Source organism: Bicyclus anynana, chromosome 1 (assembly GCF_947172395.1).
Source record: "Bicyclus anynana chromosome 1, ilBicAnyn1.1, whole genome shotgun sequence".
NCBI classification, from domain to species: Eukaryota; Metazoa; Arthropoda; class Insecta; order Lepidoptera; family Nymphalidae; genus Bicyclus; species Bicyclus anynana.
The window spans coordinates 17,675,572-17,691,390 of NC_069083.1; the positions used below are offsets into that span (position 1 = coordinate 17,675,572).

Sequence of the window (15,819 nt, forward strand, 5' to 3'; positions counted from 1 at the left end):
ATTTATGTTATTGTAGAGGGGAGGTATAAATAAGAGGATACTTGATAATTTGAGCTCAGTTGTTTATTAGGCAGCGTAGACACCGTCACGCTGCAGGTCGCGTTAGTGATTTTGTGTTGTAATTATTGTTTATCATAAACATAAATTTTTTAGTGTGTGCATGAATACACACACAAGTCCTGAGACCTGCGCGAGGTGTTTTCTCTACCACAAAATAATGATCACTGTCGCTGCTACCCGTCACGACACGCAGTGGCGTAACTATACTAACTGAGACTCAAAGCGAAGGTATTTGATGCCCCCTCCCCCCTAAAAACTACTTTATATCTGCACTATAATTTTGAGCAAAAACTCCGTTTTTTTAATTTGGCGGGCGATTTCAGTCTTTACTTTCATTAGCCAAACTCCAACGACATAATTATGAACTACCTAACTATTAGAAGCTCCTGAAGTAAAGTTCTCTGATATAGAGTTAAAATAAAAGAAGATCCTGTAAAACAGTATTATAATATCGTTTTTAGTATGGTGGAAAATAAGCAAGCACGATATGTAGTCAGTGCGTGGGAGTCAGCATTAGAGGAGATATTTCGACATCATCCCTCCGCCAAATTCGCTTACACTGGACGATTGGATATTAATGATTTTACTAAGGTTTATATTTCATTAAATTAGTTAATAAATTATCAGAAGTTAGTAAAGTAAATTATTTAGAAGTTGCTAAGAATGCAATTTACCTAAGTATTAGGTACATATTCTATACCTGCCAATGTCATCCTTCTATCAATCGAGATGCCCATTCTAATTGGAAACATGGGATTTAATCTGCAATAGAATAAGTCCAACTTCAACGTTAGGAGGGTTATTTTCCTCTGTCGCCTTCTTATACCCGTTCTACAATAAAGTGCTACTTATCATATTGGTGTCAATCATAGTATTTTAAATCGGTAGCCCTGAATTCTAGGGTGGGCACTGAACTATTCTAGGGTGGGCACGGCCACCTACCTCCTCCTATATACGTACCCTTTTGGGTGTATCTATTTGGAAAAGTTCCTCACATAGCATTATGTACTATTACAAAACCATCTTGTTCCTAAATATCCAGGAAGGATTCTATGTGCAGAAGAAGTTGGGTGAATCTTTTCCTACGATTTATGCGTTGGCAGAAGCACCGCCCCCTCACCAGTATCCAGTGTACATCAGTATGTTCCACCAGCCTGCCTATGACGTCGCTTCCGGTATTGATATTAAGTCGCCATGTTAGTTTCTTTTGTTTTAAAGCCATCAGTTTGTTGTAAGTTAAATGTGAACAGGTTTTTTTTGACTATAGCATAAAACCACAGTAGATAATAAAACTGAGAGAGGAGAACCGTGATAGCCCAATGGTAAGACCTCTGCCTTGTAGTCAAAGGACGTAGGTTCGAATCCGGTCCGGGACATGCACCTCCAACGTTTCAGTTATGTGCATTTTAAGAAATTAAATATCACGTGTCTCAAACGGTGAAGGAAAAACATCGTGAGGGAACCTGCATACCTGAGAATTTTCTTAATTCTCTACGTGTGTGAAGTCTGCCAATCCGCATTTGGTCAGCGTGGTGGACTGAGGCCTAACCCCTTACATTCTGAGAGGATACTCGTGCTCAACAGTGAGCCTAAATATGGGTTGTTAATGATGATAGCATAAAACAGATTCAAAGAAATTCCTACACCAACCAAAGTTGGGGTAGTGGTCTTAATTGTTACAAATAATTGTTTTTAATTTAGAAATAAATGAAATTTCAGATCGTCCATCGGAATCCCGGCTTACGGAGTCAGAGTCGGGTCATTTCCGGGCAATACCTGACGATGTCAACTTGCGTAACTACCTCCTGCGTCTACGCTTGTGGTTTGGCGAACCGTTCGTATATTTCTAAATATCTACAGAATCTTTTGAAAGTTTGAATGAATCAAGATTGAAATTAGCTCAGACATATGGTCCCCAAACTTTTATCCCAATATTACAACCGTATTGGGATTTACGTGAGTAAAAAGTTACTTATAAACGTTGTTTCTTATGAAAAGTGGATGTCAATGTTAGTTGAATATAATGTATTTATTTTATATTTTCATTTTTTTACAGAGCAAAATCTATGCATTACATTGAAATAGAAGACGCGCATTATGAAATCAGGCAAGTCCTTTATAATGATATTGGATAAGTAAGTAGAAAAGGGACATGTCTAACGAAGATCTAAAAGGATCTCAAAGAATTTGAACTTTCTGTTCATGTTGTAGGAAAAGCCAATAAGCTGTGTATGATTTATATTTGTATCTAGGTGGCGAGAAATAAAAGAAGTTTTGATCAATCTATGACCCTAAACAGCTTTTAAGAACGAATTTCCCCTGGTATTTCTTTTTAACTTCAGCTGTGTTTATTAACAAATATTGACTGCTTGAGATATTTGCTAAATTCGATATACTCTCATTTTTATTTCAAAGCACCACCTGTTTAAAACTTTGATTTTTGAAGAAACATGAATTATTTAACATCAACAATTTTAAATCAGCGCATGGACTGTTCTTGTTGTTGATGGCTTGAAACTTGAAAGTAAACTTGAATTTTTATGAAATTTAAACATCGCCATATAAACGCGTATTTTCTCTATGGTAACTAGATGGCGCTGATTTCAAGTTTACTTTGATGCAATCGAATACGTGCAAACTCGCACTAGACCATAGAGTAGGTACACTGAATATAGGGTAAGCGAACCGATACTTCTAGATATCGTGACAAGTGCGACGAAGTGTCGACATCGCTGAAGCAACGCGCTCAACTGTTGGGAGAGTTCGTGGCGGAACAAATGTGCGGACTTACGCAGGAGCGCGATTGCTCTATGCCCAGTGTTAACTTGCACGTGGCGGATTTGATGGTGAACACTATGAAACTTTATATGAGTATGAATAGTCCTTGGATCCAGGAGCAAAATATTTATTCATAATCTATACTGCTGAATATGAACTTAACGAAATTCGTTACATCCGATAACAGTGCTCCCTGAAAATTCTCCGAGTTAAAGTCCTTTTCATGAAAGAAGTCCCGCGGCTAAAACCTTTAAAACCTGAAGTAAAATTGATAGCGCCTTAAACAAATGACAACAAGACCGCCATTAGCAAATATCAATGAGCGCTATTAAGACGCTATTAGGACTTTAAAGTTTTTGTCTGTCTGTTTGTCCGAGCTAATCCTTGCAACGGCTGAATTGATTTTAATGGGCCTCACTGGAAGTCAGAGGAGCTGGTGTTTATGCTACATTAGGGGTCTATTTTATCCTGGAAAAATCAATGATTCGCGGTATTTATGAAGAACCGAATTTCATGCGGACGCCCGCAACTTCGTTCGTACTTATATTTCAATCAAGACCTTACCTTAAGTAGTAACCTTGTCAGACAAAATTCAGGGGGGATAGGGGACGATGGGGGAATTGCGGGCACGGATTAAATGCGGACTAACATGTATCTCCTCTATCTCTGCCCACCGCGTTTTAAGGTAATTGAAATTTTATTTATTTTGTGATGTTGATGTAGTTTTTGGCATTTACTATTTTTAGTGTTATTCTGTCGGTTCTGATGTTAAAGATGAGTAAAAGCCCTTTGTTGTTGGAGTTGGAATGACCTTCCGGCGTTTGTGTTTCCTGACACATATAATTTGGACACCTTCAAAGCTAGAGTGAATAGGCATCTTCTAGATAAGCGCGCTCCAACTTAGACCGCATTAATGCTTACCATCAGGCTTAATTGTAGTCAAGCGCTGGCCTATATTGCATAAAAAAAAGGCACGACCGTTTGCTTTAACAAATTTTCTTCCCCTACTTGTTATCGGACGCACTTATGTCTGGAAGATGGCATATCACACAGGTGCATACCTATACAAAGTTTGAGCAGTATGATTAATGATCATAAATAAATATTTGTTCTTGGGCACAAGGATATATCCTATGATTTTTGTGATCAGATAGGTAGGTACTATATTTAATTTCAGAATGAGCTGAACTCCCCTCTAGTGGGTCTGGGCTTTATCAAATGTGGGGGTCAGTTGGAGAGGGCGCTGCTGTACAAAGTGCTGGCAGACAGAGTGGGGCTGCCCTGCGCCTTGCACAGGGGCTCCAGCGCTCACGCTTGGTGCGAGATCGCCGTGCCAGAAATAGACCCGGTGAGAAATTTCTATTAAATTATCTATACCCCAACACAATAATGTGCTGTAGTCATGATATTGTTATTTATTATCTATGAAGTTGTAACTCATAGATAATGTCTATCTCTATGAATTGTCTGTGACAAAATGTCTTCTTGTCAAATTCAATTTCTTGTGTGCAGATGCCTCCATATAAATATTGTAATGTAATCCATTTTAATCCACATATAAATTTTATTGTACTATTTTTTGGTGAAACATTTTTGAATAAATGTTGTTCACTAATTTCTTGTTTTCGTCAATTACTTCTTTCACCACGATCATCGATCGCTCGTGCGCATCTTCAAGCTCTGCCCAACAAAGGTTATGATACCCAGATAACGTGGTGAGTAGAAAATTTTTAATAACGATTAGAGGACAAGAAAAATGGCTGATGAAAATGTACAGAATGTACACACTACGCAAACATTTGCTGGAGGTGTGTCGATTGACAAACTGGATGGCGTCGCGACCTATAATTGCTGGAAATTTCAAATGCGCATGGCCTTGACCTTAGAGGGCCTATGGGGCTGTGTTTTGGGCACGGATGAAGATCCTACGCGTGGACAGCGAGCCCTCGCTAGAATTTGTCTTGCCGTTAAATCATGTTGCGTACAATATATTCGCAACGTTACAACAGCTAAAGAAGCCTGGATCAATCTAGAGAAAACCTTCGAGGATAAAGGTCTATTTCGCCGAGTAGTGTTACTAAGAAAATTGCATCATATGTCTTACACAGAGTTCAAATCCATGGCTGAGTACATTGACGCAGTCATGACAACAGTACAACAATTATCAGACATAGGAAGGATTGTTGATGACAGAGAGGTTGCAGAACTACTACTAAGTGGACTTCCTCAGGAGTATGATACGTTGGTGTCAGGACTTGAGGCGTTGAATTTTCAAGACAACTTAACTAGTGAAACCGTTAGAGCCCGTCTTCTACAGGAAGACTTCAGGAGGAATAATAACCTATTACAAAAGAACGGAAACGGGAACGGAGAAACAGCTTTTGCTACTAATAAGAAAATGATAATCTGCAATTTCTGTAAACGAGCTGGACACACTAAGTCAAAATGCTTTAAGCTGATAAGAGAAAGAAAGAAGCAGAAAGAGCACACATCTGCTGCATCTGTATTAGCTGCATTTTCCTCTAATGACTGGATAGTTGATTCAGGGTGTACAACTCATATGTGCAAGAATAAACAATGGTTTGTAGATTTAGATATCAATAAGAAATGTATGGTAACGGTTGCAAATAATGAAAGATTAAGTTGTAATGGTATTGGCAATGTTTATGTAATGTTTCCTAATAATGTTAAGAAAATGATAAGTAATGTAATGTATGTTCCATATTTATCAACAAATTTACTGTCCGTTAATAGGTTAACTGAAAATGGTTATTTAGTGAAATTTGATAACAATGCTTGTCAAATTTCTGATGATAAGGGTCAAGTCATAGCCAGCGCTAATAACTGTAATGGCATTTACAAATTGAATGTCATGCCAGCGATAGGTTTAACAGAACATTGTTCACAGAATACACAAGTTAATCGTCAGTGTTCCGGAATGGTAGGTGGCAATACAACGGAGGCTGCATATGCTGTGTCATCTGAGTTATGGCACAAACGGCTTGGACATTTGAGCTATAAAGGTATGTGTGCACTTCGTGATAAGCTTGCTGATGGTGTACATTTTTCCAATGTTGGCAACCTGAAAGACTGTGAGTCTTGCATTAAGGGGAAGCAAGCAATGCTTTCTTTTCCCAAAGGTAAGGCCAAGAGAGCTCATAGATGTCTCGAGTTAATACACTCCGATGTCTGTGGTCCTATGTCGGAAAGCAGCTGGGGAGGTCATAAATATCTTCTTACATTCACTGATGATTATTCTAGAAAGACATGTGGATACTTAATGAAAAATAAAAATGAAGTTATGTTTCATTTTATAAAATTTAAAAATTTAGTTGAAAAACAATTAGATTGTTCTATTAAATGTTTGAGGACAGATGGCGGTGGTGAATTTTGTAACAAAAATTTTGAAATTTATTTAGCTAACAATGGTATTGTTCACCAAACCACCATACCATATAGCCCACAACAAAATGGAGTTGCAGAGAGGGTTAATAGGACTCTTATGGAGAAAACGAGATGTATGCTTTTGGAGGCAAACTTAGGTAAACGCTATTGGGGCGAAGCCGTCATGACGGCTATTTATCTTAAAAATAGATCCCCCACTGCAGCTGTGCCCGGTGCTACTCCTGAACAGATTTGGACTGGTTCCAAAGTGAACTTAGACCATCTGAGAGTTTTTGGAAGCAAAGTTTTTTCTCTAGTGCCTAGTTGTGCCCGTGACAAGTTAGATAGCAAATCCAAAGAATACATTTTTGTTGGTTATTGCAGTGACTCTAAAGGCTACAGATTAATAGATCCTCAGTGTCCTAATAAGGTTATTAAATCGAGAAATGTTCATTTTATTGAATCTTTAAAGTTCAATTTATTATCGAATGATAATAATAAGGTAACTTTTAATAATACAATTTTATATAACTGTTATAAAAGTGCAGGGAATAATAATTCAAATAATGAAAATAATTTATTAATTAATAATTTTGATAATAATCAAAATATTTCTGTGACTTCAGATGGTGTTGAAGAGGCGCCCTGTATTGCAGAGTCCAATACTAGTCGCTCCTCTTCTGGTTCCTTCTCTGATGATGTTGTAAATGAAAGTAGTATTTTAAATTCTGATCCAGTGACATCTGCCGATGAACAATTTTTATCATTTGACTCTGGGAGTACCATATTATCTCCTAATCAGTTGACTGATGGTGTATCGAGTCCTGAGCAATGTCTTGAAGAACCGAATAGACCAGTAAGGAGTACACGTGGTAACATTCCCAAAAGGTATGATGATTATGAACTAGATCTTTCTCTCTTTGCTCATAATTATGTTTTGGACGAACCTCAATCATATGAAGATGCTATGGCAAGTCAGAACAAGGCTGACTGGCAACAGGCTATGAAAAATGAATATGATTCATTGATCAAAAACGGGGTTTGGGAGCTGGTTGATAGACCTCATAATCATAATGTGATCAAATGCAGGTGGGTGTTCAAGGTCAAACAGGATACAAAAGGGAACTTTGATAAATTCAAGGCACGTTTAGTTGCTCGAGGGTTTGATCAAAAGCCTGGTGTTGACTATGACCAAACTTTTTCGCCTGTAGTGAGGCACTCAACTATGCGTATACTTTTTAGTTTAGCAAATGAGATGAATATGGACATAGATCATATTGATGTCACAACTGCTTTCTTACATAGTAATTTACAAGAGAAAATATATATGGAACAACCTTCTGGTTTTGAATGTGATAATAAAAATAAAGTATGTTTATTAAGAAAGAGTTTATATGGTCTTAAACAGGCCAGTAGAGCTTGGAACCAAACAGTTCATGATTTGTTGACTAAACATGGTTATTCTCAAACTAAAAATGAACCATGCGTATATTATGTAAGACATGATAATAATTTGACTATAATTGCTGTTTACGTTGATGATTTCTTTATATTTAGTAATTGTGACATACAGAAAAATTATTTAATTGATATTTTAAGTAATAATTTTTGTATTAAGAATCTAGGACCTGTCAAAAACTGTTTGGGTATGAATATTTATAGAGACAGAAGTAAAGGCATATTAATATTGAAACAGTCAGAATATATTAAAAAGTTGTTGATACGTTTTAATATGCAGGATTGTAAAAATGTTGCCACACCTATGCAAGTTAATGAAACATTCACTAATAATGGCAGTAATTGTAATTTACAGTGTGAATTTAATTATAGAGAACTAATAGGCTGCCTTATGTATTTGAGCGTGTGTACACGACCTGATATTTCATTTTGTTGTAGTAAAATGAGTCAGTTTAATAATTGTTACACTCCTGCTCATTGGACAGCTGCTAAAAGGATCTTACGCTATTTGCATAGCACAATTGATCATGGTTTAGTTTTTACTTGTAGTAAAAATATGAATCTTGTATCCTATGCTGATGCTGATTGGGCAAATGATCCAAGTGATAGAAAATCTTACACTGGATATGCAATTAAAATAGGAAATAACTGTATAAATTGGGAAAGTCGAAAGCAGCAAATTGTGGCATTGTCGAGCACAGAAGCTGAGTATATAGCAATGAGTGATGCTTGTAGAGATATTATGTTCATTAGACAGTTTGTGTTTGAAGTTATTGGTAAATACTTAGAATGTAAACTTTATAATGATAATCAAAGTGCTTTAAAATTGTTGAATTCTAAGGAATGTCATAGAAGAACCAAACATATAGATGTTCGGTATCATTTCATGAAAGACTTAAGATATAAAAATGTTATTTGTTTTGACTATTTACAGACAAATGAAATGATAGCGGATATTTTAACAAAAGCTTTGTCAAAAGTTAAACATTGTAATTTTATGAAAAGTTTAAATGTTAAAATATTGTAAAAATGTCAATGTCTTCAAAATTGTTTAACAAATTTTGATGTAATTAAGTATATATTATGACAAAATTATTATTGTATTGGTTTAAGGGGAAGTATTAAATTATCTATACCCCAACACAATAATGTGCTGTAGTCATGATATTGTTATTTATTATCTATGAAGTTGTAACTCATAGATAATGTCTATCTCTATGAATTGTCTGTGACAAAATGTCTTCTTGTCAAATTCAATTTCTTGTGTGCAGATGCCTCCATATAAATATTGTAATGTAATCCATTTTAATCCACATATAAATTTTATTGTACTATTTTTTGGTGAAACATTTTTGAATAAATGTTGTTCACTAATTTCTTGTTTTCGTCAATTACTTCTTTCACCACGATCATCGATCGCTCGTGCGCATCTTCAAGCTCTGCCCAACAATTTCTAGTCTTCTACTTCGACTGATCGTTAAACAACAATGGGGGATCCCGCTTTCTGCCCTAGACAAGCCCTGTGGTTGTCTTGTTGTACCTAAAGTGTTTTTCAGACAGTAGGTATGGTGCGGGTGACTCGGGTGTTCGTTTCGTTTTTGAAAGTTGGCCGCGTTTCGCTATAATAGTACGTATTAAAGACGTCCTAAGGCAACTGTCACCGTACCCATGCTATATGAAAAACACTTTAGGTACAACTAGACGGTTTTATTTAAAACGGGCTTCCTGAATTTTGTCTTCAATGTTCGTGGTTTGTTTTTGAATGTCTATTTCTATTATTATTCAACTAGTTTACGATTTCAACCGATGTCAAACTTTAATGCAGTCCAAGATATGCATATAGCTTGGCAAGTTGATGACACTCCCGTTATGTGCGCGCGGGCAGTGGTGGATTTACCAGTAGGCTTAGTAGGGTGGCAGATTTTATGGGGCGCCAAATTTGACTCGAAAATTTTCTCTTCTACAGAAATAAAAAAAATGTAACGATAATTTTAATATTGTAACGTACGTCCTGTACAGTCCTGTTAAAATATTAAAGCTTGCAATTTTATTGACACAACTAGCGGACGCCCGCGACTTCGTCCGCGTGTAAGTCGTTGTAAACTTTCAACTACCCCTATCCTACCTCTACCCTACCCTATCCCAACCCTACCCCTACCCTACCACTACCCTACCCCTACCCCTACCCTACCCTACCCCTGCCCTACCCCTACCCTAAGTAGTTTTTGTTTCTATAAAGAACATACAGACAGACAGACAGACAGACAAAAATTTTACTGATTGCATTTTTGGCATCAGTATCGATCACTAATCACCCCCTGATAGTTATTTTGGAAATATATTTCATGTACAGAATTGACCTCTCTACAGATTTATTATAAGTATAGATTTAAGGTAATTTGAACTAAGATACTATCGAATTTCAGAGTTCAGTAGGGGCTGCAAAAATTCAATAGCCTACTGGTGGCAAAGTAAACCCGCCACTGCGCGCGGGTATGAAGTCGTGCGCGTGGGTATGAAGTCGTGCGCGCGGGGCATCTCACGATACACCCTTTCCGGCCTTTTTTAAAGGTTTCTTGTTTCAGAATGAAAAGCTAGACAAACCCCTGAACTACCCAGCGGGCCTTCTCAGAGTGAACTACGTAGTGGACCTTACGGAGCGGCCGGGTAGACTGCTACCACTATCGTCGCCGGAAGCGCAGCGCGCGTGCGCCCGTGATTGCGCGCCATACACTGCGCGCGCGCTCCCAGACACATGCAAGTGCGAGCATTGAAAACCTTCAATGGATTCATCATCATATCAGCCGATGGACGTCCACTGCAGGACTGTCTTTTGTAGGGACTTTCAAACATCACGATCCAGCTTGTAGCAAGTCGCACGTCGATTCTCTTTCTTAGGATCGCAGATAAAAGTATGGGTACTTGATCACGTGACCTGTCGATAGCAAATGTCATTCCCAAACATCTTTCTAGTTTTCGAAGCGTTAGCGATCTTAGAAGGAGAATCGACGTGCCACTTGGCTGGGGGAGCTGAGCCGCCTGCATCCAGCGCAATCTGCGATTCGCTTGATGTCGGCAGTCCACCTGGTGGGGAATCGACCAACACTGCGCTTTCTAGTGCGGGGTCCATTCCAGCTCCTCGGGACCTCCACGTCCATCGGCTCTTCGAACTATGTGCCCCGCTCATTGCCAATTCAGCTTCGCGACTCGCTGAGCTGTCGATGACTTTCGTTGTACTCCGAGCATAGCTCGTTCCATCGCCCGCTTTAATAGATTACGAAATAATATTGTACCAAACTGAATTGCAAATTAAACTATAGACTACCATTCCTTGGCGGCAACTGCAGAATAACAATGCAATAGAAATGGCGTGTATACACGTCGATTTCTCGCCGCTTATACGAGCTACAGACCTGCAGTTTTAACTGTAAAGTCATCATCTTCAGTTAAACTGATTTATTCGAAATATTTTGAGATAAATATCTGTAGCCCGCGTAAGTGACATACAGTGGAATTCAGACGTTGTAGGGGCACCCCCAGGGGATAATTCAACCGCTGTGTCAAATTCTCAAACAAATAAAGGTTAAATTCGACACTCAGCGGCTGAATGATCCCCTGGACCCTGGTGCCCCCACAACGTCTATGAAATTCCACTCATAGACATCTCTAGATATATTTAGTCTGGTGAATCTAAATTTCTCAGATTAGTAATAGAATCTAAATAAGATAATATGATTGGTTTTCTTATTATATAAACAAATAAAACATATAAAAATTGTAAATAGTCATTTATTTTAAATATATAATTCACACTGGCAGTTATTTCATTTAATTTATTATATATGATGTATGAAGAACCATACAAATAAATAATTTAAATACATTGCAAGTCACTGTGGCCTAAAGGCCTAATATAAATGGACGGTTGGACAATCACAAACATTTACACAAACTTAAGCCTAGTACACAAAAGTGACAACTAGAATCGCAATTCCTTGAATTAATGCTCAGTCGCTAACATGCGAGATAAACTCTTGAAGAGAAATAGACAAATTTCAGCCAATGGCAGTCAAACCGGAAATACCGATCTCTTTCATTCACACGACAACTCCACCGCCATTGGACGATATTTTGTCTATTTCTCTTCATTTGGTTGCATGTTGGCACCACTGGAAATATAATGTATACCTAAGTGTATACTTTTTCGTTTATTACGTACGTATTTTTATGTATTGCGATTCATTCACTTGTTCAGTCACCGTTTAATTAAATTAACTTAAAATATTATTATTATCACTTTAAATACTAAATTTTACTCGGGCAATGATGATGAAAGAATTATGATCGATTTTATTCCTTTATCAATAAAAAAAAAAAAAACAAAATGTACAGCATAATACGTGTCTATATATATATAAAACTTCAAGTCCACTCTGAACACGATGCGCATGACACAGTTAGTATACGAAAACATTCCAGCCGGAATATAATGTTAGATTTTTAATTATTTAAATAATTATAAATACATAAGACAACATATAAAAACTCCTTCTTCCAGATAAATATTTTAATCTGTACTGTTTATTAATGATTATGGTTTTATTCTGAGGTTTGGTTTGATATTGTGGTCTATGTAAAGGAGGCTGACATATTATTATGTGGCGTTAAGTAAATTTAATTAATGTATTATCCATCTACCAAAGTAACGATTTGTTTAAGAATGAGTAATAAGTTATTTGAAATACAGTTTAATCATTCCAGCTTGTGTTATTTTAATCCTATTCTATTAATAATAAATGCGCAGTTCGGCATGTTGCAATGTCAGCTAGGCTATTCTGTAACGATATTTTTATAACTCGCAAGTGCGAGTTTCGAATTCAACTCTATCTCTCTCTGTCTAACACGATACTATAGAATGAGAAAGACAGCGGTGAATTCGAAACTCGCACTTGCGAGTTATACAAATCAACGTTAGAGAATAGCCGTGTAGATCGGACTATAAATTTGGAGTATATTATACCAATAAAAAAAAAATTAATATTATGTTTGTACAAATATTATAATGTACTCTTTCGCGTACAAGAAAGTGGAAAAATAAGATCTAATAACAATATTGCATGGAATGTTTACAAAGTCCTATCAAAAGGTCTCTCTATAAAGGTGATGTCACTCGCTTTTAGCAGATGAACCATTCCCGTTCCTGTGATGGGAATACGGGGATAAAATGTAGCTAATGTTACACGCTGATAACGTGGCTTTAATTAAAAGATTTTTAAAATGGGTTCTGTGGTTTAGACGTGAAAGCGTAACAAACAGACTCACATTCGCATTTATAATGATATAGTTAAAGCATAAAATAAATGTTCATACACCATTTCCTTTTTGTGTCGTATAACATCTCACATTTACTATTATTTTCAGTCTATTTACAAAACAACCTATCTCATCGTCTAACTATGCGATTTTGTTTTTAACTAGCGCAACTAAAGTTTAAAACGCATTAGCGAAGTATAGAGCACTGCTTAGCGATCATACAGTTCAGAATCAAAAAGAATAAACAATGCAGTATTTTTAGAGCACTTAGGAAAATTGATATTATTGCACTAGCCGACGAATTCAGTTTTTCACAAATCCTGCGGGAACCATGGATTTTTCCGGGAAAGTAGCATCTATTTCGATTCCAAATTTCAGCCAAATCTCTTCAGTAGCCGCAGCGCAATGGAGGAGCAAACACACACACACACACAAAGTTTCGCCTTTATATTAGTTAATAGAGTTTTTAGAATATATTATTGTCATATAATATGTTATGTTTATGTTTATGTTTATATACCGCATCACGTACCTTGAGGAGTTTCAAGACTACATGAATTAGGTCATTATCAAACTGTATGATCGTTAAATTGTGTTTGAACACGTAGGTACATTCTATGTAGTACTTATAATTTTAAAACAACCAAACAAGTTGGTAACTTATATTGCATTTGCGATGTTTTATAATTTTGTTGTATTCTACAATTCTACAATTTTATAAAATATAAATATTTCATTAAAAATGTTGGCTTTGCTTACAAAAGAAAAATAAAGACGCAGAAAAAATATGTAAATGTATATGTCTTGATTAGTAAAAAAGAAAAAATGTGCAAGTATCGCACTTTGCGAACATAGGGCTTCCTTGAGGTCCTGTGTACGTGTCCCTTGAGGTCAGAGGCCCTGGGCATGGATCCCGTGACGTCAGATGCCTCGGGCACGGATTTCGTAAGGTCAGATGTCTTGGGCACGGATCCCGTAAGGTCAGATGTCTCGGGCACTGCTCCCATCAGGTCAGATGTGTCGGGCATGGCTCCCGTGAAGTTTATAAGTGTTGGGCACGGACCCCGTGGGGGCAGATGTCTCGGGCACGGCTCCCATGAGGTCAGATGTGTCGGGCATGGATCCCTTGAGGTCAGAGATGTCTTGGGCACGGATCCCGTGAGGTCAGAAGTCTCGGGAACGGATCCCGTGAGATCAGATCTCTTGGGCACGGATCCCGTGAGGTCACATGTCTCAAGCACCGATCCCATGAGGTCACAGATGTTTTGGGCACGGCTCCCGTGAGGTCAGATGTCTTGGACACGGATCCCGTATGCTCTTATGCTAAAAACGGTACAGGTCGTTATTCTAAAGCCAAAATTATGGCAACATTCTTTACAAAAATTGAGGTAAAGCAATATAACATTAATTACGCTAACGGTGGTAATAACTTACAACAAAATGGAAATATTTGTGATACAAAAAAAGTACAAATTATAGAAAAAAGCTGCCAAGAAATAAAAATAATCTTATACAATTATGAACACAGTTGTTCTTATTACAGAGCCTTATAATATAAGTCTCCATGAAAATTATGAAAATTAAAAAAATCGCCTCCAATGAGGACCTTTTTTTATAAAAAATCCTCCGAGGTTTTTACTTTCGGAGCTTGAGTTTGTTTATGAGATTTTATATAAGGCTTCTCAGTTACTAAGCAAGCAGCCATAGAAATACTAATTTTTTGTGCACTCTGAATAAAATGACGTTATATAAATTAATGATTGAAACATTTCTCTGATGCTCTTTTAGGGGGAAATGACGTAATAAACTCAGGATAAAATTGCATCATATAATCCCTTAATGACGTCACATGACATAGACGACTGATTAGTGTCAGTGACCCTTGTAGTGATGACGTCATCAAAGTGGTCTGCGGTACCACATGTACCAGTGAATGAAGTCACATAAGTAGATGTCATAAGAGTCTGGTAGAGATGACGTAATCACAATGGTCTGCGGCTCCACATACTCCAGTTAATGACGTCACATAAATGGACGTCTAACTTGTCTGTATGTGATGACGTCATCACACCGTGGTCTGCGGGACCCCATGCACCAGCTGCGTCCTAGAGCGGGCGCGAGGGACCGGCGCCGGCGCGCGAGGGTCGGGGGTCTTGGAGACCACGCTCTCTTTGAGAGATATGGCCGACTCGGTGGACGCCTCGGACGGCGCGCGCGACGACTGCAGGGTTTGGGGCTGGCTTATCTGAAAGTGAACAAAGTCAGAATCAATAGTAGATTGTTATACAAGGGGCTAAAAAGACGCATTATATACAAGGTATTTTTAGGTTAAATAGAAACCGAGTTTATAATAAGTGTGAGCCCCACGTGTTACACTCTGCTTTTCACTACGATTGCGAGAAAATAAAATAGTTTAGTACTATGTTCAATGATTTATTTTAATTGAAAATTAAATGTACAAAGTCTACAATTTTGGATATGCTTTTACCCGGTAACATAATTTCCGACTACTGTGAAGATGAATAATGAGTATGTGAGGTAAACGTGGGAGATAATAGTTTAAAAAACTCCTTTCGTAAGTGAATCCATTCGTTATTGTTTTCTCCACTTTACCTAGGTGTAGGTATTTAAGTAAATGCGTCTCGACTTTGATGGTAACAGATTAACAATTTCACCCATCTCCAAATGACTAGATAAAGACAACAATAACAATTATTGTTGAAAAATATGTAAGTTTCGAAGCGTTTGCGATCGTAGAAAGAGGATCGAAGTGCCACTTGGTTTCAGGGGCTGATACTGTAGCTTTCTATAGAAATATGCTCCCAT

General features: G+C 37.4%; 2 protein-coding genes across 2 annotated transcripts in view; one reads left to right on the plus strand and one right to left on the minus strand.

Moving 5' to 3' along the window:
- LOC112056766 (uncharacterized) overlaps positions 1–12,065 on the plus strand; it is a 22,340-nt gene extending 10,275 nt beyond the window's left edge. The window contains exons 11-17 of the mRNA XM_052882274.1: positions 522–651; positions 1,103–1,256; positions 1,780–1,894; positions 2,117–2,167; positions 2,759–2,906; positions 4,016–4,186; positions 10,266–12,065. Of these exons, the coding sequence (XP_052738234.1) occupies positions 522–651; positions 1,103–1,256; positions 1,780–1,894; positions 2,117–2,167; positions 2,759–2,906; positions 4,016–4,186; positions 10,266–10,454 (958 nt within the window). The 3' untranslated portion in view covers positions 10,455–12,065. The remainder of the gene's footprint in view (positions 1–521; positions 652–1,102; positions 1,257–1,779; positions 1,895–2,116; positions 2,168–2,758; positions 2,907–4,015; positions 4,187–10,265) is intronic.
- LOC112056765 (cholinesterase) overlaps positions 11,454–15,819 on the minus strand; it is a 24,825-nt gene continuing 20,459 nt past the window's right edge. Inside the window, exon 14 of the mRNA XM_052882218.1 lies at positions 11,454–15,238. Within this exon, the coding sequence (XP_052738178.1) occupies positions 15,059–15,238 (180 nt within the window). The 3' untranslated portion in view covers positions 11,454–15,058. The remainder of the gene's footprint in view (positions 15,239–15,819) is intronic.